Source organism: Mytilus californianus, unplaced genomic scaffold (assembly GCF_021869535.1).
Source record: "Mytilus californianus isolate M0D057914Y unplaced genomic scaffold, xbMytCali1.0.p SCAF_7, whole genome shotgun sequence".
In the NCBI taxonomy this organism is placed as follows: Eukaryota; Metazoa; Mollusca; class Bivalvia; order Mytilida; family Mytilidae; genus Mytilus; species Mytilus californianus.
In genome coordinates, this window is record NW_026262723.1 from 40498014 (window position 1) to 40523412 (window position 25399).

Here is a 25399-nt window from a genome sequence, read left to right on the forward strand (position 1 = left end):
TGTAACAATCACATATCAAAATTTTATTCACAAATAGTATAAATCATAGATAATATATAGTATATTGTTATAATGTTTTATAACGAGTCTTTCCATACGATACATATTTTAGAATCCACAATGCGTAGATTTGTCATTTTTATGAATTTTTAGACAACAAACATATCGAAATCTCATTCTTAGGTAGATGGTTAAAATGATCTTGACGAAGTTCAAATATTCAAAAAAAAATCTTTCAAAAATAAGAATAATTTGAAATATAAAAAAAGAACAGATTATCTTATCAATCTAAAATTCTTTTAACATCTTACATGATACCTGATGAATGAAATTAAATTCTTGAACGTTCAAAAATGATGTAATAAACGTTTATAAATAGAAGATATTACATTTAAATTTAAATATTATACATCAAACTGTATGTGCACACATTTAAAAATGATCCTGTCTTTTTAGCAACTTGATGATGAAATCTTCGTGGCAATGGACTCGTTTCCTTTGGCTACTAATAACGTCAACTGCTCTCCAGCCGCACGTATCAATTTCATAGCACTGGAAAATAAAACAAGAATTGTTAGAATCGTTAACACCTAATAAATTTTGTTCGAGTTATATAAGTGTGGACACAGACTTATGTTGTCTAATGAGCGAATTTGTATAATGACTTGTGCAGGGGTTGATTCTGCAGAGTGCTAATATGCATTTATAAATGTTATGCTTAACAAACGAAATTAGTGTAATTAGAACACCATTCCTTTGCTGACATTCTTGTCTGATGACATTAATATCCACATTATTAATATTACATGTAATATGTAATTCAAGACATAAAATATGTACACGCAATTAACGAAACCTAAAGCCTTGGATCAGTGCTTTTACAGCTGTTCTTTGCCTCCAACATGAGGCATATAGTTCCAACTCTCTGGATGTTCAAGATACCTTCTAGCACGGGTTTTAGCGTAATTATCTTCTATAACGCTACGCTCCTACATTAATGCGGAAATATTAGATATTACAGACTAAAACAGACAAAGAAATCTGACAAATCAGGTCATAACAAGCCCGACAATAACAGTTTAGAATACAAAAACAATACAAACAGTTATACGTTCACATAGCACATCGAGATATTTGTTTTAAACTTGCATGGCAAAAAGTATTTAGTGAAAAGATCAAACGATTCGGATGGACTACTACATTTTGTACATAGAACAATTATGATAAATCCACAGACAGAAAGAAAAAGGTATGTAGAACATTAAAATTAGCTATTACCCCAATACACGAGAAAATACGACATACCCTCGGTGACCAACAGTCCACAAGCAGAGGAATCGACCCCGGTGGTAGTAATTAAGATATCAGGACAAAAAGGTGATCAGTGCTATATAAATCCTTCGTGACATAATTGAAATCAACCAGTAAATGACAACCGAAAACATGGAAATCAGTTATAGTGAACCAACCTTTGATAATCAGCACCAACTATACTTTTACCATTCACACATAGCAGACGATCGCCAACTTGTATTTTACCAATTTCTGCTGCTGGACTTCCTGGCAAGACTTTTCTAATGTATATCCCGGCCAGTCTTAGAGGTGTATACTACAAGTGATTGATTAAAAAATATTTAATTTTGTGATAGGTTAGACGTTAAATATACATCAATTACGTATCTAATAGAACAATAGATCTGAAACTTTTGCTGACTTCACAATTTTTTATAGATATGAAAATAAGGAGATGTGGTGATTGCCAACGAGACAACTATCCACCAAAGTTCAAATAAAGTGGATGTAAGCAATTATAGGCAACCGTACGGCCATCAACAATGAGAAAAACCCATACCGTATAGTGGCGTTTGTTTAGCACTGTGTTACATATTTGTTTTTCGTTCATTATTTGGTACATAAATTAGGCCGTTAGTTTTCTCGTTTGAATTGTTTTACATTTGTCATTTCAGGGCCTCTTATAGCTGACTATGCTGTATGGGCTTTGTTCATTGTTGAAGGCCGTATGGTGACCTATAGTTGTTAATTTCTGTGTCATTTGGTCTCTTGTGGAGAGTTGTCTCATTGGCAATCATGCCACATCTTCTTTTTTATATACGATATTGCTATATTTGTCGCGATGCAATAATATATACCATAATCTTGGTTTTCCTTCTTCAAAAATAAGATACATTAATTTTATAATTTCAAATCGTGGTTTATTTGGTGATGGCAAAGTGTTTCAAGCGTTAAAGAAGGTTTCTGGTTAATCCAATACAGTCATTAATTTTATTTTTCATATGAATAAAACACGACAATGAGATAGCACTCAACAACGCAAGTTAAAAATCATAATTCATATTTAGTGTAGCAAGACATGATATTTGACTTCTTGCAACGTTATCGATTCAACGTTCTTTTAAAAAAAACAACAAAAGACACTTATCAACCTGTTGCGTCCGAATCGCTTTTCTGGATAAACATTCAATTGAAATACTCAAATCAAACATTTGAAAGTCAAGGCTGTATAATTACTAGAATACGTGAGTAGCTATAAAACCCATATGGTGCACAAAAAGAGTAACGTAAGGATGTACTTAGGTGAAATTAAAAAATCTAGAATTTAAAATTGATACTAAAAGTCAGAAGAGCATTAGTTAAGGAACAAAATAAGCTATAAATATTGATAGGTTATGGAGCTCCTTTTCGAGATATTTGAGTTTTAAAAAATGGCGGAAAAAGGCTGACTCGGATTTTTACCTTATATTTGCATTGGTATTATTTGGGTCTCAAATCGAGAAAAAAAAAATCTAGAATCTGCTTAAATTTTGGTAAATGACTTTTTATGAGCTATGGGTGTTATGGGGCAAATATTTTACCCTGTATCGTAGGAAAAAAACCAAGGAGTCCGAACATCTGACAAAAATTTCTAAACCTGACCTTAGTACATCCTTAATCCATCTAATGTTCACTTAATGTAAGGAAGCAATTTATTTAAACAGACAACTCACCAGGCCGTCTATCAGGCCAAGTCCTAGACCCTTATCACCCTTTGTGATCCCAACTGAGAAAACCGGATTATTTGCTGACTTCACTGTAGTACCCAAAACTGGAACCAGTGGAGGTCTGCTATCTGTAAAAAAAGATAGTAAAAAAATGATATGACTCCAGGTATTTCATGTTTCATTATTTTTGGTATATTTAATGGATGACAATTAATATATAATGTAATTCATATAAAAATGAAAGCACTGGCTACTATTACCCGCAAAAAGTAACAATAAGAAATTGTAACTTCCGAGACTTATTGCCGAAATATAGTTTTGGACAGGTACCCCATTTCATACGGAAATTGCAGATCCATATGTATGCACCGACCGCAAATTGGACGGCTTCGTATCCATACTTAAGAACAGTGAGTTGTTTTGATGGGCCATCAAAGGCAAAAATGAACGTCACATTGGTCAATACATCTGGAAGTTTAATCATGTTAATGCTTTTTCACAAATTCATTGTTTAAACTTATTCCACAGATTGCTCGCAAATGAAACATTTTTTTAGATCAGTGCCTGCCTAGATATATTTTGCGGGTAACAATAACTGCATGAAACAATAAGAAATGATATTATTGTTACCTGCAATTTCCGTTTGAAATCAGCCCCACTGTCCGTAATTACACTTCCGTAGTAGTCTCGTAAGTATCAATAATTATTCATTATGGTTATTTTTTGCAGGTAATAGTAGCCAGTGCCAAAAATGAAATTGTTGTCCGGGTTTTCGAATTAAAAAAAAATAAAATGAATCAACATTAATACAAAAATCGCTTAAACAAGAGTTATAGATCAAATTAAACATAATATTTTGAATCTTGCTACCTGGAATTTAAACTTACTTGTCGGACTCATTTGTCCAAGTGATTCGTAGATCTGACGATTTACTTGAGCAAGATTTTCCCTCCCTAAGGGATCCTCATCGTCAAGTTCATGTGATAACTGTTTCTTAAGACTGATACTGTTAGTACTTAGAGAAAGACTTCCATTTGTCAATTGCTGTGGTGATGTTGGTGACGAAGGAAACTTGTAACTTCTTGGTGGCAGGGGTGGTGCAGCGTCTTCGATTGGAGTAATATCATTTTGAAAATTTTCAGGAACGTTTAAATTATTGTTTGTGATTAACAAATCAAGTCTTCTGTTGATAGACTCTTGTCGTCTTGACGATGGGGGATGTTTTGGCGAAGAGGGCGTGGAAGTCTTTGGCGTTGAATTAGTATCACTTTCATATGAAAGTTTGTAGAACTGTTTTTTGGCTACAGTACTAATGTCAGTTGGAGAGGTTGTATCTTCATTCTGACTTAAATCTCTATACACTTCTGTATCACTACGATTACCATCAGGAGTATTGAAGAAAGAATTGTGAAGTTCAGCTTTAGGAAAGTTGCTGGAAAATCTTGGAGTATTAGAGGGACTGAATCCGCTATCACTGTCATCTGAATAAATAAAAAATTCAGTTATGTACAATGCAGTTAATCTTTTTTACATGAAATCTGTTTGCAAGTGGTTACCGTCAATTTTGAACACAATATCTAGCAACCATTTATTTTATAAATATAGAATCTCAAACACTATATATTTAAAAGCAAGTGTTAGATTAGGTGTTGCTATAAAGCAAAAAATGCGCATGATAGCTTAGCAATAAAATTGGTAATTGAAATATGATGGTGGCTTTTCAGTAGCAAACCTGTTAACTAGGCACTTAATAAATGTTTCAAAATGTGTTGATTCCCATTGATTAACATTTTGTCTAAGGCACAGCTGATGAAGGTTATTCCATAAACATGTATCGCACGAATTCAAATCATTCTGTTAATTTATCAATAAAAATTAACATAATTTTTAATGGCGTGAACAATTTCACTACTTTTGCAATCATATGGGCCATATTATATATTTCCTACATCCTGCTGTATATGATATTTGTGATATCGGTTATTCAAAACATTTAAACTATAAAACTAAAATTTGTCATCATGGTACATGACATACAAAAGTGCATGTTATGACATAACTCAAAATGTACCTTCAGTTACTCCATATACTGGATGAAGTTCTTTGAAAATCTTCCAGAAATTAGAATCATCAGGAGGGTGCATCAAGTCAATACAACCATTGTCTTGTGGAATCAAAAATGGCGGATGTGCTGTCATTTCCAAAGGTATATCTTCTATCAAAGAGATTGTAATAGGATTCTCATGAATTTATGATTTAAATCCATTTTTCTAAAAGCTCATAAAACTTTAGAAAATTTCTAAAATATAATTTCGTTCAATATGTGGATCATGCAAACACCGTCCCAGAAAGTCGGATTTATCCTTTTATAAATGGAATTGAAAAACGTTTCCTTTGGTTGAAATAAAAAAGTAAACAAATAAAATGCATAATATTCTTATGCTATATATATTATATCTGTATATTTGTCTGAATTAAGACACTGAAGTTATCTTGTTCCCAATTTTACTTTATATGTATCATGAATTGGTTTCCGAAACCTTCATAGAACACTAACACTTCGTTTACAAAATTACAAAAGGGAACGAACGAAATTCCCAATACCTTTCATGTCTGCCTGATGTCTGTCTTCTGGTGATGGTAACCATGAAGGAGGCGGTGGTTTATCGCCATTATCATACCCACCCACCAGATGATAAAGTTGCGCCTCGTTTAATGGTTGAAAATGGGTCTTTAGTTTCATCCAGTCAAACTGAAAAATATCAATGCCGCAAATCTTAAGTTAAATATATATGAACTTAATAATAATATGTTTTCAAACTATTCTCACATATCAATCATCTTAACTGATTATGTTCTAATTACCTAGACATACTGTATAGACACTAGTCTGTTGTTGTAGACCATCTATAAACACTTAAAAGTCTTCTTTTTTTGTCGTTGGGTTGCTTTCTTATTGTCAATTTAAAGCATTATGTCAATGAATCGTATACACAATGTTTATATTTTAAAATAGATAATTGGTTTTACTCCAAAATGGATGCATATCAATTGTGTAGGACGTTTTTAACCACACTTCTGAAAATAATCCAGAATGATCATGCAGATCCTGCAACGTCAGTTAGTTGACTCCATTTCCTACACGATCAGCTTTTTGGTATAATTATGTAAAAATACTGTATTGAATAACAGTATGGTCATTACAACTGAGATTATGCAATTTCATAGCCATTGCATGAATTGATGTAAATAAACCAAGTTGATACTGACGCCATGTTGCATGATTTTCCCTTTAAGATCCTTTAAAGTAGTTTCAGGAACAGGTTTCAGTAAATAAATGACACCAAGAGTGTAGTGTTGTACGTCTGCTTGTGCTATATTACTTACTTTTAGTAATAAAGATTTGGAGGTAGAAAGGAATTCTGCAGCAGTGAGAAGTTTTTCAGAGACTTGAGTAAATTCTTCTTCAAAGCCATTTCTTTGAGCCCAATCTTCAATCTGGCCAAGGTTAGTTCGTATTCTGACACCTGCAGTCCAGTTGTAGTAAATAGGACCTGAATCTGAAACAAATACACAAGATCTAAGCTTCGTCATCAACAATGGTAGCTACATTTTCGTCGAAAGACAAGAATGTGTACTCAGGTTGTTTGTTCTGTTTTTCATGTTATTTTTTTACACATTTATTTCGATATTCTAGTAACCGAAAAGTTAATAGTGCCTTAATTTTTTTAACATCCACTGGCAAATATTTTCAAGTAAAAATTTGTAACTATGCACAAAACAGGGCGTCACCGATCAATGGGCATCTGAATAATCACCCTCCTGCTGTCAGGACGTGGCTTCATATTCATATATCCCCAAAACAGACAACCCTTAGAAGGTTATAACAACCGGATAGCAGAATACAAGTTGACCTTGTTTCTATACCTAAAATTTTAATGAGGTGTATGTAAAAAATGCCGAGAGTAATATATCTCGGAGCACTGTACAAATAAACAGACAATAGAAGTATTTTTGGCTGTATTTTAACATATTTATTGACATTCATTTTTATTTTGAAAAAAAAACATTGACAGTTTATCTTTGTTAAAAAACGCTATTGGTGTGTCCTATGTAAAACATTGGTCATTTTCTGAAAAAACACACATACAAATTATTTGTTTCTAGTACCTCAAAAGTGCGTCTGATTTCAGGCATACGAGATATTGGTCTGTACACACTGCGCATGTTTTTGTTTTAGATTTGTGGTATCACGCTTATCATTATGATTTAAAACAATCGTGTTTAAATTTTCAAATAAATGGTAACTCTTTTATTATGATTAATCATGAAATATAAAAAGTTGAAAAAAAAGAATGATCCATATTGTACCGACTTGTATTCAGAACTCATTAAAGTCAGCAAAGTATAATTCCACCTAAACGACAGCGAGTTTTTTTTTAACAAATTGCAGTGAGTCACGAAGGCAAATTCTTTAGAATGATCTGAATCGATAGGCCTTATCGCTATTTGGGAATCTGCGAAGCTTGACCCGAGAATACATTATTTTTCATCTTTACTTAAATGCAAAAACAGTATTCGGTAGTATTATTTGAAACAAAAGCTAAAAAGTTAACAAAGTATACTTTCAATCATATTGAAACTTTTTGAAGTAGTTATATGTGTCAGTAAGATTCTTACCATCTTGAAACAGTTTGTTGAAGATAGAGGTACTGCAGAAAAAGAAGAGATACATAAATATTTGTTTTAGTACGTCCTGGTGCAGTTGTTGAGCGGTTGTCAAGCGAAGCACAGCATCGAAAACACTTGTTATTTTTGACATTCCATTTCTCTTGCTCATGGTATCACTTTCTGTGAAAGGATTTCCATCCAGAACACTTCCAAGTAATCCATAGAGAGCCTGAAATTAGATTGGAATTACCATAGCTGAAATACAATATGAAGTAGAAGGAAAAACTTTAAAAATGTGTTTTATGACATAAACATTAGATTTTTTATTATAGTTCAAATTTGTAAAACTGAATGTAAAATTTCGAAATTTATTCCATACAAAATAACGGGGATGTGGCGGTCTGACCTTCAGTCTTTTTTGTTAAGTATCCACTGGCGTAGAACTTAAACGGATGTATGGATTATTGTTTAACGTCCAGTGGCAAACATTACATAATTTCAGGACGAGAACTATGAACATGTGTATGCATCCTGCTTGTTCAGGCATACTGTTTCAGGTGTTCAATATAATGGTTCAGAAAGCAACGGTCTGCAGGAAGAAATGTCAACGTACCTGGACACGTTATTCGGACTCCTGGTCGACTGAGTCTTACTCTTAAATATCATGTGCTTAATGGAGAAGCAGTAAATGCAAATCTTCAATTCTGTATTGACCCGGCATGGGGATCAAACTCGCGACCTCCTGCACACCATGTAAGCATGGTACCACGATATTCCCAGTGCAGTTGGAAAAACAAAGGAGATGCAATTCACATATTTTTCATCTAAAATTGGTCGTAAATTTAAATTCTCATGCTGCATTTTGCATCAAATTCTGAAGTTAAGCAACAAAAAGAAAAACAAATATCAACCAGTCAATACATTTAATTCATTTCAATTTCTACGTACATGTACTTAGTATTTCAAAAACCTTCACCTGGAATATTATAGTCAAACAAAACGCTTTATTGAAGCAATATGCATGTATTTGTATTCAAGTGAGTATTTAGGTGAGTTTCATAATAAGATAAAGTTCAATTGATTATTAAAGAACTCCCATGTAAATTGTACAATGACTTACATAATTACTTTTATAATTATTTTTTTTCCTATGAATACAATACGTTATCAATTATTTTTCAGCAACATTAAATCTGTATAATTAGTTTTAGGTATACTTATAATTGAATGTGATTGAACAGCAGTGTTTTCAAAGGGAGAGTAATTTGAAATGATTATTTACACTACTTGCAATGACTTTGTAAAGATCTTACGATAAAATGTATTCTCCATTTCCACTACTAAAGCACAATTCAATACAAAAATAAAGAATCAATAACTTCAGTGTATGAAGTTGGGTTCGATGAAACGATTTACCATACCAATTTTATAAAATTTCATTTTATTATCATTAAATATAGGTTGAATTGGTTTTGTATTAAACGCTGTAAATGGAAAATCATTCATGTCAAATTATAGAAAAATAACGATTTTTTAATCGTTTCAAAAACTTATTTTTAATTTAAAAATTATGCTCTACGATATGATTCAGAAGAATTTAAATGAATAAATGATTAAAAAAATTTGATCAATTTGAACTTGACACGTTTTAACTTTTTGCAATGAAATATTTCATTGTTAGAGATTGTTAATTCTTTAAAAGTGTTTAAAATATTTAAGTTATGTTCGATAAGCAATATGAGGATGGATCACTTCTTCAGGGGTGTGTTGTAACCATGCAATAAAACTATAGCGAATGAGACAGTTACCGAAAAATGCACTGCAACCAGCAATGAATGAGACAACCAATAACTAATAAAATTGCCATAAACAAAACACACCAACAACAAACCACAAAAACAAGTATGACAGTCACCAATTAAACACAAAACAATTATCAACGAATCAATTAGCAAATTAAAATAACATACGACAACCCGAATAACAAAACACCACACAACACATATTTCCGACCCACTGCCTATCAAGCAGCAAATGAAATGAAAAACATACCAACTACAAAGAATGAGACGGTCATCGAACAACACAGAATTCGACAAATACAGAGAGCCATTGATCAACCATTGAATAAGACACACTAACCGACAACGAATACCTAGTCAAAATTCAAGTGTATAATCTTGAACAATAAGCACATGACTTGATCGTTAAGCAAGTTGAAAATCGTCCCAAGTGCTGCAAAAATGTGATATTAGTTCAATATTAATAAAATTGCAATTTTCTAAAAGGGTAAAATAAAAAAAAAGATACAGCTTTTAACAATGATAACTTAATGTTTCTTACTTTACACACAAATAACCAGGCCCAATTATGATAGTCCTCAACATACACAATGGTATTTAAATGTACAGAATGTGCTATAATATGATTAAAACTCGCAGTAAAAGCACTAAGATCAATGATATGCAATTGCAAGTTTCTTATTTTAATGAAAGTTGTATATTTGTAAAGCAAATTTTTGCCATAGAAACACAATTTGCATACGTCTGATGTCAAATAAAAATTTGCAATACAACCAAGAGTAATATGGCAACCAGACTACAAGACTAGTTTCTGACGATAGAACAATACTGAATAATCAATGTAACTACAGAGCTGAAAGTTCGTTTTCTGATTAAAGATCGCCGAATGCAAAACATTTATAAGAACTTATAGCCACGAGTTCTTTTAGTCTACTTTTGCTGTATATATGTAGACGTTTTATCTGGTCACATAAATGTTTCAAGTACAGTAAATGACAGATTACGCTTGGATTATTATTGATGAAACGAAAGGCGATTTTTTCCAGTTTTCTGCAATATTAAATTCTTTTTTTTCAGACAGAATCAAAGTTATTTAACCAAAACGAGTGAAACTTTTTTCTTAGAATCTTGATTTTGAGCTGTAAATAGGTCTGAGCAATAGTATAATCCCTCACACCAGATAAGTGAGATAATTTGATATTTTTTTGTAGCTTTATTTCTGGTCAGTTGATTGACGAAGAAACAATCTTCTCAGTCATATTTTTTTAATGAAATAAAATATGAAGACCTCTTCAAACATTTATCGATCTTCCACTCGCCTTGTATCACTCCGCTCAGCTCCAAATAAAATCCCAACTTACAGCCTTGTGTGTTTGACATGACATAATTAACTGCAACATTGTATTACCGAAGTCATAAAGTTTGCCTCAACATTGACAGGTTTGAACTATACTTGTTTAGTCTCATTCACATTTATAAATATTGATAAGTGTTGTGTATTTACTATTAATTCCTGCATGCAACAATTACATGCAACAATTACCACCTATTACCAAGAAACCAAACATGTGGTATTCATCAACATACAAACTTATAATTGAAGTGACAAATTTATTTGAAAATTTTGTGTTTTCTAAGTGGTGCATCTGATAAGCTGATTTTCAATCCAACATCATTTTGATGTAATTTCTTGGGCTTAGTTGTAGGACTGTAAAGTTATAATTTAAAAAAGCTTACTTATGGGAAAGCAGCTGCGTCAAGACACTGAACACACTTTGAAATAAATGACAAAATTAAACGAGATACCACAATCAAACCTTGTAGATAATGTCTAGTTTTTAACAGAACTTAACTTAACCAAAATATGTCTGTTGAATTTACCATATATTTGTTTTTCTTTTAGGATATCGATGTTATCTTCAGGTCAATTACCTTAAAGATTGCCATCTGTCACGCAAATTTTCTTGAACGTATTAAAGAACGCAAGTTGAGACAGAGATGTTGCGTTTACGATTATGCTTTCTCATTACTGCTGTTGGAGGGATTATTTCAAACACCTTTGTTGAAAGTGTTTTAACAGGTGCCGAATTATCTCTAGAACGAAGCGTGCGTATCTTGGTTTCAGAAATGAACATCCTCAAAGATAGAATGAAAAAAATGGAACAGACTCATCAGGAAACTGTCGAAGATAATAGAAATTTAAGAACTGTGGTCAATTCTCTTATTTCAAAGAATGGAGAGCTAGAAAGCAGATTTTACTCCGTTGAACAGTTTCAAAGAAAGCGGTATAGAAAGGATGAGTTTGTGGACGCTTCAGATGTTCTGTCAAGTAGTGAGAATATTTTAAATAATAGCAGTGTTGTCGAATTAGGAACATTTGAGAATAAGATGAAATCCCTGAGTCATGGAATCCATTCCAAAAGAAAGACTCGGTCTGTCGACCCTATTTCAGCATCAGGTAAATAAAAAAAATTAAAAACATATATCTAAAGTAAATTGGCAGACGAAGCTGTCCAGTTAAGACGAGCCTATTATGTTGAACAACGAGATACTGTGACCTAATAAATGCGCAAATAGTATGTTATAGTATTATATGTTTGACGGATCTACTATACAACTTAAAACAGTATTTCTTTTTTTTTTAATAAATGAGTTTAATTTTACATCGTTTAGAACCCCGTGTAATCTTCTGCCAAAATGTGTTACATTATTGTTGTAAAATTATCTTCAAAACCCTTTTGTTTATTTTACCACAACAGAAGAATGTCAATTTATAAAATTTACCCTCTTGCTGGGGAAGGACAAGTGTGTCAACAGCGATGATACCGTAGGGACACATGTGTCAACAACGACTGTGTCGGAGGGACACATAAGTTCATACATTTAATTTATGCCAGCAGCTGTTCATTACTGTATCTCTTTCAAATAAAACATCGAAAATTAGTTAGTGTACTATTTTTCTTCAATGAGCCTCCAATGTAAATCGCCAATTGCTCGATTTTTATTATTATATTGAAATAAAACCCGAGTTGATATCAAGCGATATTCTAGTCTCACTCGATATGAAATCTATAATAATATGACGTGGAACTAACCTTATATGAACGAAGCATTGACCTTTTTTTTGTTATATGAAAATAACACTTTATAAATTTGCTGTGTCCAAAGCACTTTTCATATTATGTTCAAATTTCATTGTATGATGTGTATTACCATTGTATGATATGATTTGGGAACGACATTATGTGATGTGCGATGCCCATTCTACAATTTATATTGTGAATACTTTAATTTTCATATGATGTGCATTTAACATTTTATCATTTACAAATTCTTATAATGTTGTTCTTTTGTTGTCATTATGGTTAATATACATGAATACGAGTAGACCGGTTGCTGTCTTCGTCGCAGCTGATTCCGATCAGCATCTTCGCAAAAATTTTACGATAAACCTCATAGTTGTTATATATAGGACAATAGAGTTTTGCATGAGGTACACATTGACGGGTGGGTAAGCTTTTTTTCCATACAAAAATAATATATGTATAAGCTTTTTATCCAGCATTTGTATACCAGCATTACATCTTAGTAAAAGAAATTTGGGGCTCACGTCGACCAGACAGGAACTGCATCACAAAAGGACCCGAAAGGTGTTTACACATCATACATATAATGACAGATGCACATTATTTGAGGGTAAAGTGACAAAATTTTAAGGTGTGTGGATGTGGATGATGTTCTAGATTGTGATTCCTTCAATTCAGTATACTTTAAATTTTTATTAAAGTCATTTTTCTCTTTCTTTATAAATTTTGCCAATTATTCCTTATTCTATATTTTAGCACCCTTTTATTCTCTATTCTTTATTTTTTGGCCAATTATTCTCTATTCTGTAAAACCCATCCAGACCCTCATGCATATCGTTTACTGAAAATCATACAGTTTTTTGCATTCAATAACAAATTCTATTTTCTGAAGATGGGATCAAATTTATAAACAGTTACTAACATGACTAAATCACAATTACTAATCAAACTCACACCAACAAAATTATGGTTATAGTCTTTAAAATGCCAAAATATGTGCAAATCAATTAGATACTTTTTATTATACAATCCTCGCTTCACAAACAACCGAAACGAAATTATGTACGCTTCAGTACCTACATTTAATACATTTTAGCAACAACTTATGATGTTACAATGTATATAAGAAAAACTTATTCTATGTCCTTGTGATAACAAGCTATTATATGTAAATGGGCATTTTTGCATCACTTATGGAAAGAGTGCGAGACCGGGAAATCTCAGAAACCCCGAGTATTAATTATTTTTATTTCTGTTTGACGTTTTGTAATATATTGCTGTATGTATGATTTTAGATGATGGTGTAGTAGCATTTTCAAAAGGCGTTGCACCGAATACATATAACTCAGGTTCAGCGTTTGGAATAACACTGTTGGATGTTGGTGATTCAATTTGGGTGAATGTAATTAAAGATAATCACGAAGGTTCTGGCAGCATGGTGTATAAGAAGATGTCTTCTTTTATGGGATTTAGTTTGAATTAAAAAAATGTTTAGAACTGATCGACCTTTGGTTTTGTCATTTTTATGCCGTTATTCAAACAATGCTCGCATGTAATAAAAAAGTAGCATAATTTTCGCCTATGAAATTAAAATCCAATTACATGTAGTAACCGTTGGGTAGCTTAGGTTATCGGGAAGAGTAAAACGTTAATTGCGACAAATAAAACTTGGTCCACAATTGGAACGCATCCGTGGTGATATTTTGTAACGATCAACCAAGTCCTGAACAAAAGTATAACGGTGTGACGTCAATTTTACCAGCTCCATTGCAATTTTGAAATGTTTCCGATATGTTGTTCTAGAGTTTTGAGACTCTAACTGTCAGATTCAATTATTTTTTTCTCGTATGTCACAAACTAACTCAAGTATGCACAGATAAATTTCCAGGCAACTTTACAATAATTTTGGGAGTTTCAAAAGATTTTGAGTCTGTTTAGATATGCCTCTTCAGCATTAAGGCGTATTGACCAAACAATTTGAAGCCTAATGATATCGTCTGGCAAGTTCTTTTTTTTTTGGAAGGCCAGTTTACTAACTCTGATTTATTGCTTTCTGTTTCATTCTTTTCAATAGGACGGGTCTATTTTGCATTGCTGTTTATTATATCATTCAGAAAGTATAATTCACTTTTTGAATTTAACATCCCAAGACAGTCAATATCTGACACAGCCAAACGGATATGCCTTTGGACTTAACAAAACCAGTATTTACATATGCCATATAGACTGGGGAGTCCATATCAAAAGTGCCGTATGGGACGATATAAGTATAAAATTAGAAAAATATACATGCGATTGATCCAAAATTAGCACAAAAATATAATTTCGGTTTCAACCAACGTTTACTACCATTCTTGTGTCGGCATCTCTTGTAAATTATCCTGTTTTAATCACACCGCACAAATAGTTCAGTCTAAAGTGGAAATCCAACTATTAAATATTTTCATCAAATGATTTAGAGATTTCCCATAGATATACTACAATTACGAATTGACTATCTATCTATAATAATGTATACTAATAAGCAAATGACCACATGGACAGGAAACTCTCATAGGTTGCTCATTACATTATGTGTATCTCTTATTTTACTTTTCATAACAAAACCGTTTTGGATTCCCTCTAGAAAATCAAATGGAAAATATTTCAATGTATGGACAATTGAAGGAGTTATTTGATATTCGTCCCCTTTGCCCAAAATACTATAACGTCACATTGCTTACCTTGGTTATTGCATAGATCGCCTGTTGGAAGCAAAACACAACAATTTCCTCAAGACCTGTTGCTAGATTTCTGAATGCTGATTGTGGGTCATCGTCGGACAGTTTCCGTCCAACAAATGGAAGTTTAAAGTTATGCTTCCTGAGAAAAAGAATCAAATGAACACAATTTGACATCCATCTAACTGCATATTTTAAAAAGTCTTCTGTCACAGATGAATTCCTTTTGTTTCTGACTAGTCCACTGCAATAAAGAACAATGAATAGATGTGGTTTTTTTAAACATAAACATTAAAAAAAATCTGGAAGTTGATATACATGTAGTTATTTAATATAAATTTATAAAATAAATGTAGGTGGCTATGACTTTAACTTTTATTTAATTAAAGCTTTATATTTTATTGGTTTGGAACTTGTAAATTATCGTGTATTAAAGGTGCTTTTATGTGGAAGCGGACAGTATTTTCAAATGCGACCAAAATTTTTAAATAATTTTTTTTGTATCTTCACAGCGCAGTTATTGTTATGTTAAAATACCCCCCAAAATGTACGTAAATTGGTGATGGGGTTAAACATGTCATTCTTATATATTGTATTTCAAATAAGATTTTTTTTAAATCTTCACGTCAAACTTGTTCATATGTTAAAATAAAAAAAAATGTACGTAAAGTGGTTATGGGGTCAAAATAAATGTCATTCGAAACTATTGTATTTCGCATAACATGTTTTCAAATCTTCACAGCGCAATTATTCACATGTTAAAATACCAAAAAAATGCACGTAAAGTAGTAATAGGGTCAAACATTTTATGTCATTTGAAACTATTGTGTACAAGTCTATTAACTATGTAAAGACATGTATAAGAAACGGCTTGGTTACGACGTATACATTTCAGACCCATCAAACAGAAATGGAACTTCTCCCTTTGCGAGTATCCATCACACTATTCAGCTTTCAATATTTGCTACAACGTGTGATGCTGATGCTGAATTTCAGAAAGTAATTGAAGTTTTCAGAGGAATACATGAATGTACTATTATAGGGCGCAACTTAATATTATGTTTTCCTTTTAAATTAGACTTATTTATATTCGTCCTATCCATATTTTGAGCAGTCCTGCATCTCCATCTATTCTGATGTATTTATCTTCCCCAACATTGACCATTTAGTGGTTTTCAAAACCGCTCATGATTCATACATGCGTTGTTTGACATGTATCTATACTACTAAAGGAAGAGACCGATTTCATTGAGCCGCAACTCCTCTGAAACCATACAAAGTCGGAAATATTTATTGATTGATTTTTGATTTTTGGTGTTTTAACGACACTTTTAAGCACCGCTTTTGGGCTATTTCGTGGCGGCCAGTCTGTATTTGTGGAGCAAGCCGGAGTGCCCGGAGAAAACCACCGACCCTTGATAGGAAAACTGACAATCCTAGTCAATTAATATTGGAGTCGAGTGCACCCGCACGAGCGGGGTTCGAACTCACAACCTCAGTGTTGAATGGCTAGTGATTACAGTAGTAACTCAGTACTAAGACCACTCGGCCACCGAGGCCCCCGGAAATATTTGTGATACGACGTATAAATGTAGTGTTTTGTACTTCTTAAATTTTTCTTTGAAACAATCTTTTTTCCACAGAAAACGCCATTTTTTGAGAAAATATCCAAATTCGGAGACCGTTATCGATCCGTGTCTTATACGCTTTCGCGCATGCTCAGTCGACGTACTGCCCGCGAAATCTACATTACCTTATCTGTACGCCGTATCTGTCAGGTGCACCACCAAACGGTGTATTTGGGGTTTTCTATATACATGGGTCGTTATACAGGGTTGACACTACTAAATTCAATCATTGTCACATTGTTTCCTATTGTAGTATTTTATTCAGCATAACTTTATAAGATGACAATACGAATACTAAAAATCCAGACTTAAAATAAGGCGTAGGGACAGTTTCCAATTTGTTAGCCGGCATGACGTAAAAACGGCGAATCAAAGAATTCAACTTTATATATTAACTAATATAGCACAATGGTGTTGATTGAAAATTACACAATTCCAGGCCCCTTTGTTTTCCAAATAAATAATATTATCAATTATTAATAAGTTCCAGGTCAACGGGTTCAAGCAGAAAGATTTTGAAAGCAGAGAAAACTGTGCATCTAATAAGCATGACTTTATCAGATGACAATAGCAATACTAAAAATCCAGGCTTAAAATAAGGCTTATACACGATTAAATACTTTAATTCAGTCACGGACCCGCAATGTCGCGGGTGTGTTCTAGTGTTTTAAATCTAATGCATAACAATATTTCCTGAGGCGTTGAAAATTCATTTAGGGAAAAGATTTACAAAGTGTAATTTTATTTGCATTTTTATATCGATAGAACCTTAACAGCACCGTGCATCAGTGAATCAATGTCTTCACTGAGTACTAAGAAGACAATCGTGAGAGTTCATCTAATAATGTCAATGTAACAACTTAATGTATATAAAGTGCTGCAAGCTTGGTCTGTGTAATTATTTTCTACCTTGTGTTTCGTATGGAACTCTGTAAATATAAGGGTTAAGGAATAAGCTCCATTCGTTCATTACCCTCTGTGTACGTATATATATATATATATATATATATATTATAATATATAAAATGACTGAATAATAGCCAACGATAAATCTTACGGGGCGATGGATCATATAAATATGATACAGTACACTACAAAATATAATATATTATAACCAGTCTAAAAGGGTACAACATCACCAAAAACTGACAATAAACGAACAAATGTAACTATAAATATTTCGGATAAAAGATATCCTTCATCAGTATGAGCACGATGTAAAATGAATCAGATCAATCTATTCTGATTATTAAACTATAGCAGTCTTGAATTCTATACAATAAAAAAAGTGAAACAGTTTCATCCGAACATCATATGTAGAGACGCTAATAAATTTTTAAAATTTCCAAAAAACGACTCAAAGACATGCCTAAAATGAAAATAGTAATTAGAGATATGAACTGGCACAACTCTAAAATTCCAATATGACGTCAGTTAAGATGTTACAACAACTGCGTGTGAATACATTCCCCCCAAAAAAAAAAAAAAAAAAAAACAGCACTGATCGATATAAGCTGGTAAAATATGTCAAACAGAGGCTTTTATCATCCCAAATAAATACCAGTTTTATAATGAAAAGAAAAAATAATAGTAAATTTGGGATAAGGTTTAAAAAATGGACGTGGATGCGTACTTGTAAATCCCTACCAAATAAAAAGAACCCTGGTATTTAAACTAGTAAAATTCAAAAAATTCCAAAAGAATCCTTAAAACTGTAAGGGTCAAGTAAGGAAACCGGAGTAACTGGAAACAAATGATGTCAGGAAAATGAGTGATGGTAGGGAAAATGAGTGACTCATTCTATGTTTTGTCATTTATGCCCTCTGGGGAAACTGTCCTTAGCTTTCTTATCCAAAACCTTTCCCGAGCAAGTCTTTCGGCCCTTGACCAACCCTCGTTGTGGTCTATGATTGTGATTGTAAGGTTTTTGAGATCAGCTTGGGCGTGCCCAGGTGATCTCAAATGACGACTTACGGGGAGGTCGGGCTTGCAGGTGTAGTCACTTCGATGACCATTCATTTATATATATGTGTGTGTGTGTGTGTGTGTGTGTGTGTGTGTGTGTGTGTGTGTGTGTGTGAAGATATTTAGATTTTGTGGTCCAGCCCAATTTAAAAAAGTATATACCCCGTGTGTTCATAGCATGTATTACTAGTACATGTGGGTATACATACCAGTTAAACTTCTGTTCTGACAACGATTTCGATATCTCCTGTAAATAAATTGATATGTAAATATTGTAAAGTTAGTACTCCATTAGAGAATTACTTAAATTAAAGTGTAAACAAATTAAGCATTATATATTCCTTCTTCAATGATATATGTAGTGATTTACCTTTCAATTTAAAGCATTTTCACTAGAGACATAAAGTCACTATCTAATGACAATGCAAATCAATGTTTAAACCTTTCATTATTTATTTCTTCCAAAGCAATTTTACTTATAAATTTTAAATACTAGAACGATTGGATCTTATCACTGTGGGAAATGTTTAGATGTACTATTGTCTATCTGTTTTCTTCATAAGATAAATAAACAGGAAAAAAAAGAGGTAAAATAATACTGATTTTCCAATGTATCTTATAAAAATAAGGAGATGTGGTATGATTGCCAATGAGACAACTATCCACCAAAGTTCAAATGAAGTGGATGTAAGCAATTATAGGCAACCGTACGGCCTTCAACAATGAGAAAAACCCATACCGTATGGTCGCCGACATGAAAATATGAAACAATTCAATTGAGAAAATTAACGGCCTAATTTATAACAAAACAATTTACGAAAAACAAAAATGACAGAACGAACCAACGACTACTACAGGCTCCTGACTAGTTTGAATATTTGAAAAAAATTCGTTTGTCGGGTTAAAATTTTAATCCGAGTCACCAATTCTTCATGAATCAGGTCATTATTATCTTTCTGTACCAAAGAGGTCAAATTCGCACTCAAAAGAACAATTTTAATCAGAAACCAGACTCTTTTTTATGTATGTTTTACTTTACCTTGTCACTAATGAGTTTAGTTTATAAAACCTAAGAATGTTGAAATGTCTTTGTCGAGCGTGTACACCTAGCCTAAACCTTGCTGAATATGTCTCAAAGAATATTAGAGAAATGGATGACGATGATAATGAATGGCTATTTGACGTCTAGTCTCTAATCAAAATCATATTCAAGACGAGAATATGGTCATGTGATATGCTTAATAACAGTGCTATGTACTTGACCGACACGGGGATTTTTCGAGGTAACAGTCCGCAGCGTGATAAGTTACCCAATACTGACTCTTACCGGCCAGTCTTTTCTCTTACTTCTAAATGCCACATGCTTAGAGGAGAAGCAGCAGACACCTTTTTTCAAGTCTTTGGTTGGATCACAAGAACAGCAATGCTGTTACAGAAATGGATGAGGAACTTAAACCTATGTTTTGCAATATACAAATGTAGATCTGCTTCAAATTGGACAATGTCCCATTATGTGTTAGCGTTATGATGAGTACATATGAATATGATAAAGACTTTTGAATCTATCTAATTGACCGAACATGATTGATACATGCTCCAACTAATTCCACATGAAAGGTTCATAAAAATCAAACCCGTACAATAGATATTCTTAAGAAAAAATTACTATATTTGAGAACTCTTTTCACAAAAAATCTTATAATTAAAATTGATCGTAAGTTATACTGAAATGTGTATGACTTACGAGTAGTTTAACTCTTAAGATTTTTTGAGAAAAGAGCCGCAGCCCTTTAAAGAATCATATTAACTCTGATTCATGGGTCGGAAGCCTACAAAGGAAATTTTTGTTGATATCATGGCTTATTTTGTAGTATGTAGAACATTCTTGCCATTTTTCAATGGAACCCTTACCAAGTGAGATATAAATGATAATAACACTTTATGAATTTGGTGCATGATATACATATCGACTACTACTTTAACAAGAACAAATCTAAGCGGCGTATAAATACAGTTATCAGGGATGATAACAATGTTTTGGTTTTTCAATTTAAATATGTAGTAAATCGTTTAACAAATTTGTTTATCTTTTAACTTTTATCAGAAGTACTTTAGCAAAGTGCTTGACATTCTTCATATTTTAATATCTATTTTAAATCTCTAGTCACTGTCAGATTTTATTTGATGTTACTTAAAGTCTTGCTTGAAAACAATGTGTTAAACGAGGTCAACATGGGCTTGTTTTCACAAAAATTATATGCGATTATTTAAGTTTATGGACCACTTTTTGTGTACATTTGACTACTAACAGAGAATTATCTTTTGGTATTGTATTTTTGTGATACTTGCAACCTAGTTTTCGTATTTATAGTTTTATACGGCTATCGACTCTTCATGGAACCCCCGCCAAGTTTTTAAAGTGTTATATATTAAATTAAAACAATGCGTCAAATCAGGTCAAAATACATGTAGGCTTAAGTACATGAAAAAAATATACCTGGATTAAATATCTTTGTTGGTGGTCACTTTACCAATATTTTTCATGTTTAGATAATATGCGAATTTCCTCAATGATAAATGCTTTTGAACAACATATTTATTATTGAACAATTTTCTCAGTATTGATATAAATGTATGTATCATTTTCTCGGGTTGAATGAAACACATTTAAAAACAAGTTCACAGTTTGATGAGTTTAAAAGGGTAAAAATGTTCAAATTAAATAGTGTCAACTCATTCATTCATAACTATTAAATATCTTACCCAGACTAAAAGTTCCAACACATACGATAATTGTAAAAACAAATATCTATTGAGAATCTAAGGCCCAAGGTTGGAAATTTAAAAGTTATTTATTTCAAGCAGCAAGAATTCAATTGTATTTAAAGTATATATATAAAAAATATAAGAGATGTTAAACTGTTATGAAAATGCATTTGATGCATGTATGTAGATGATCAGCGTGTCTATACTGGACAATGTATACTCAAAGAGCATAGGAAGTCTATTAAGGGAATAGGGGTTTGGATGAATTTACAGAAAAGAGAATAATGGGCAAAGTGAAGAGAACAATGGTCAAATTTTGTTTTAAATATGTACTACTTTCCAGTATGTTCTTTTTTGACCGGGGCCGATTTGGTAGTGATCATCTTACAAAGTCTTTACGAATGATTTTGCAAAGAATTCCGCTCAAACCGGTGCTAGGTGCCGTCTTAAACTTGCGGCGAGGTGAGAGTTTTTTTGTCTCCGTGTTTAAGGCCTAAATTTGACTTCGAAATGAAGAACAGCACTGTTTCTTTGCTTTTTGTGTGTTTTTTGCTGTGCATTTGTATGCACCTGTCGTAAGTCAGGAGCATATTGTTCAGTGGTTGTCGTTTGTTGATGTGGTTCATAAGTGTTTCTCGTTTCTCGTTTTTTATATAGATTAGACCGTTGGTTTTCCTGTTTGAATTGTTTTACACTAGTCATTTTGGGGGCTCTTTATACATGTAGCTTGCTGTTCGGTGTGAGCCAAGGCTCCGTGTTGAAGGCCGTACTTTGACCTATAATTGTTTACTTTTTACACATTGCGACTTGGATGGAGAGTTGTCTCATTGGCACTCATACCACATCTTCTTATTTATATGTACTGATTTTGTGTCATGAATTGATATCCCATATCTTTTTTTTTCTACTAAATAAATAAGGAATAGTAAAATTGGCGAAAAATTAAAGAATAGATAATGATTGGGTATAAAAAGTAGAGAATAATGGGCAAAACCATAAAACAAATAGAGAAAAATCGTTTAAAAATTAAAGAATACAAAAATAATGTGCCCCAAGGAGATTTTGTACACAAATATTAACCAAATACAGTTGCAGAATTGTCTGTATATAGAAAAATGTATGACGGTCATTTCAGTACTTTGTATACTTCGTGTTGCTCAGTCTTTAGTTTTCTATGTTAATATTGTGTTTTGTGTTTTGTGTACTGTTTGTCTTTTTCTTTTTAGCCGCGGCGTTGTCAGAATATGTTCGACTTATGAGATTGAATGTCCTTTTGGTATCTTTTCTATCTGTCTCAATCTAAGATATCCTCCTTTTCCAGTGGTAATCCCATTTCTAACCCTTTATCAACGTCGACCAACATTTGCAGAACTTAACATTTCTATTAATTGCAAATATAACCTCTAGTCCAGAAACTGCATGAAATATTTGCAACTGGACGTTTAGCAAACATAAATCAATCAATCTGAAAAGCGGATAAAACATAAATGTCAACAAATGATATTTCGACGGATGATGAAAATTTAGTTAAATGAACAGGGTAAGTTAATATCTTTTTTTTCTTACACGATATGCAAATGCTATGTATATTCATATAAACTACTTTTACATTCTGCTGTCAAAATATATGTAGCATTTGTCAAAAGGTGACACATTCTTCAATATGTTCCTTATTTTGTTATGTTAATGCCTATTTGTCCCACACATTGTGTATACAACATTGTGAAAGGGGTTACAATTGTATCTAAAACATTATGAAAGGGGTTACAATTGTATCTAAAATATTGTGAAAGGGGTTACAATTGCATCTAAAACATTGTAAAAAGGGGTTACAATTGTATCTAAAATATTGTGAAAGGGGTTACAATTGTATCTAAAACATTGTGAAAGGGGTTACAATTGTATCTAAAACATTGTGAAAGGGGTTACAATTGTATCTAAAACATAATTGTGAAAGGGGATACCCGGTTTGAAATATGATGTATCTAAAATAAAAATAATACTCACTCCAACACTTTCTCGAACAACTCCTAATATCCGAAGGAGAAGGTTCCGAATGTGATGAAGATCAAATCGTTTACAAGAGTATTCAATACACATACTGTAAAGGTATGCCGGAGCCAACGGAAATCCTAAAAAGTCTTGTTTAACTATTGCACCGATTGCTTTCATGAGATCCTCTTCTTTCTCTCTAGAATATGCAAATCTAAATCTTTCACCAGTTGACTCCATTGTCGAAATTGACACATTATCCTCTTGTGAAAGAGGTAATGGCGGCACTACATTTTGAGGCAGACCCGAAGTAAAATCCCTTTGTGAATTAGAAAAAGAACTACTGAATTGTCTTGAAGACTCGTCAAAAACATCATCAGTTCCCAACCATGGTAACTGAAGAGGTATATCGTGTCCGAGAGAGAAGTCTTTAAAAAGAAAGATGTAATATTTTCCAAGAGACAAAATGTCCCCTGCATGCAATGTTGTCCGATTTGTAACAGGGTAGCCATTTATAAAAACAGTTGATGTCGGTGTCCCTTGAACTTCAACAGTATAATTATAAGTTTGGCGTTCGGAGGGATTGGATATCCGTTTTAAATGGAGGTAGCAATGTCGAGGTTGTATATCTGGAGCATGCAAAATTATCCTTTGAGAATCTGATGTGGATGTTTTGTTATTGCATATGAGGACATTTTTGGAACAAATAGTATGACATAGGGGATCTTTCTTTACATCGAACCCACGTATCGTGAGAAGAAAAGGTCTTTGATTTACAGACGATGGTGGTAGCTCGAGTAACTTTTGTCTCTGTGGCAACTGTGGAGATCTTAAGCCGTTTGATGCGAGGTTAATATTTAAATCTAAACTGTTTATGACTTTATTGCACTCATATTTTTTAGCCACCCAGCTTTGAGACCTAATGTTTGCATTTATATTCAAATCATCCGAAAATTTGTCTCGTCTATGATGGTGTGGTTCATATGGTATTGCTCCCGGTCTAAGCTTTGATATTGAAATTTTCCTAGCATTTTCATTTAATCCTGATGTGTCATCTCCTTCTATACAATTTGAAAAGTCAGTTTTCCGTCGCAGTTCATAACGTCTGCTAAGTCCGTCTGCTGGGCGCCAAAAGTTCTGTAACAGCAATGGACGATCATGGTCCGACAGCATTCGGCAGCATTTTGTCTGCCATTTTGAAGAGTTTCTATGATCGGTTTCTTCAGATAGAGAGTTATTGACTTTTCCTACAACATCACATAAGAAATAATCTACGTGTTTTTCTTGAGGTACATCGTATCTATCCAATGCTTGTTTCACAAGCTCCTGGGCAGTAGATCTGAATGAAGCTAGAACACTTTTGTACTCAACTCCAGGTACAATTGTTTCTCCAAATATTTTCAAAACACCCGGACTTAGATGATCGGTGGAAAGTTCACTTGCACAGTTATCGTCCACAAAAACTTTCCGTTTCCGTCCTTGATATATTACGGTTCTTCTTATTTCTCGTTCTTCGAAAAACAATGATACCGGAGAGTAAATCTCATAATCCGTGTCACTAACATCTCCCATATATTCGAGTTCACGTGGAATACGACTTCGTTTCCAGTCATATGGTTCCATTCTCTCGAACATTGCACTTAGATATTAGGTAATCCTCATTTGCTGGTAAAATCTAAAGAAAAAAGAAAAAAAAGCGTTTTGCGCATTACAAGGTATGAGTAAATTTTTTTAAAATGTGACGGTATACGTCGACGTCAGAATTACTAA

General features: G+C 32.9%; 1 protein-coding gene across 1 annotated transcript; it reads right to left on the reverse strand.

Annotated features, from left to right (window-relative positions):
- On the reverse strand, positions 1-25399 carry LOC127707815 (ras-associating and dilute domain-containing protein-like). Its single transcript, XM_052212565.1, has 11 exons — positions 23645-25399; positions 19081-19118; positions 15282-15522; positions 7680-7899; positions 6387-6559; positions 5604-5751; positions 5071-5214; positions 3887-4480; positions 3006-3127; positions 1470-1609; positions 1-552 (listed from the first exon to the last, which is right to left on the reverse strand). The coding sequence occupies exons 1-11, from the start codon at positions 25262-25264 to the stop codon at positions 453-455; spliced, it is 3540 nt and encodes a 1179-aa protein (XP_052068525.1). The 5' UTR covers positions 25265-25399; the 3' UTR covers positions 1-452.

What these genes read in the sequence shown, in the direction of transcription:
- LOC127707815 (XM_052212565.1), bottom strand. Translation starts at nt 25,264, where the DNA reads ATGTTCGAGAGAATGGAACCATATGACTGGAAACGAAGTCGTATTCCA. An exon ending in TTGTTCGAGAAAGTGTTGGA is followed by an intron (nt 19,119 to 23,644) that starts GTGAGTATTATT and finishes ATTTATTTACAG; the next exon opens with GAGATATCGAAATCGTTGTC. An exon ending in CAACAAACTGTTTCAAGATG is followed by an intron (nt 6,560 to 7,679) that starts GTAAGAATCTTA and finishes TATTTGTTTCAG; the next exon opens with ATTCAGGTCCTATTTACTAC.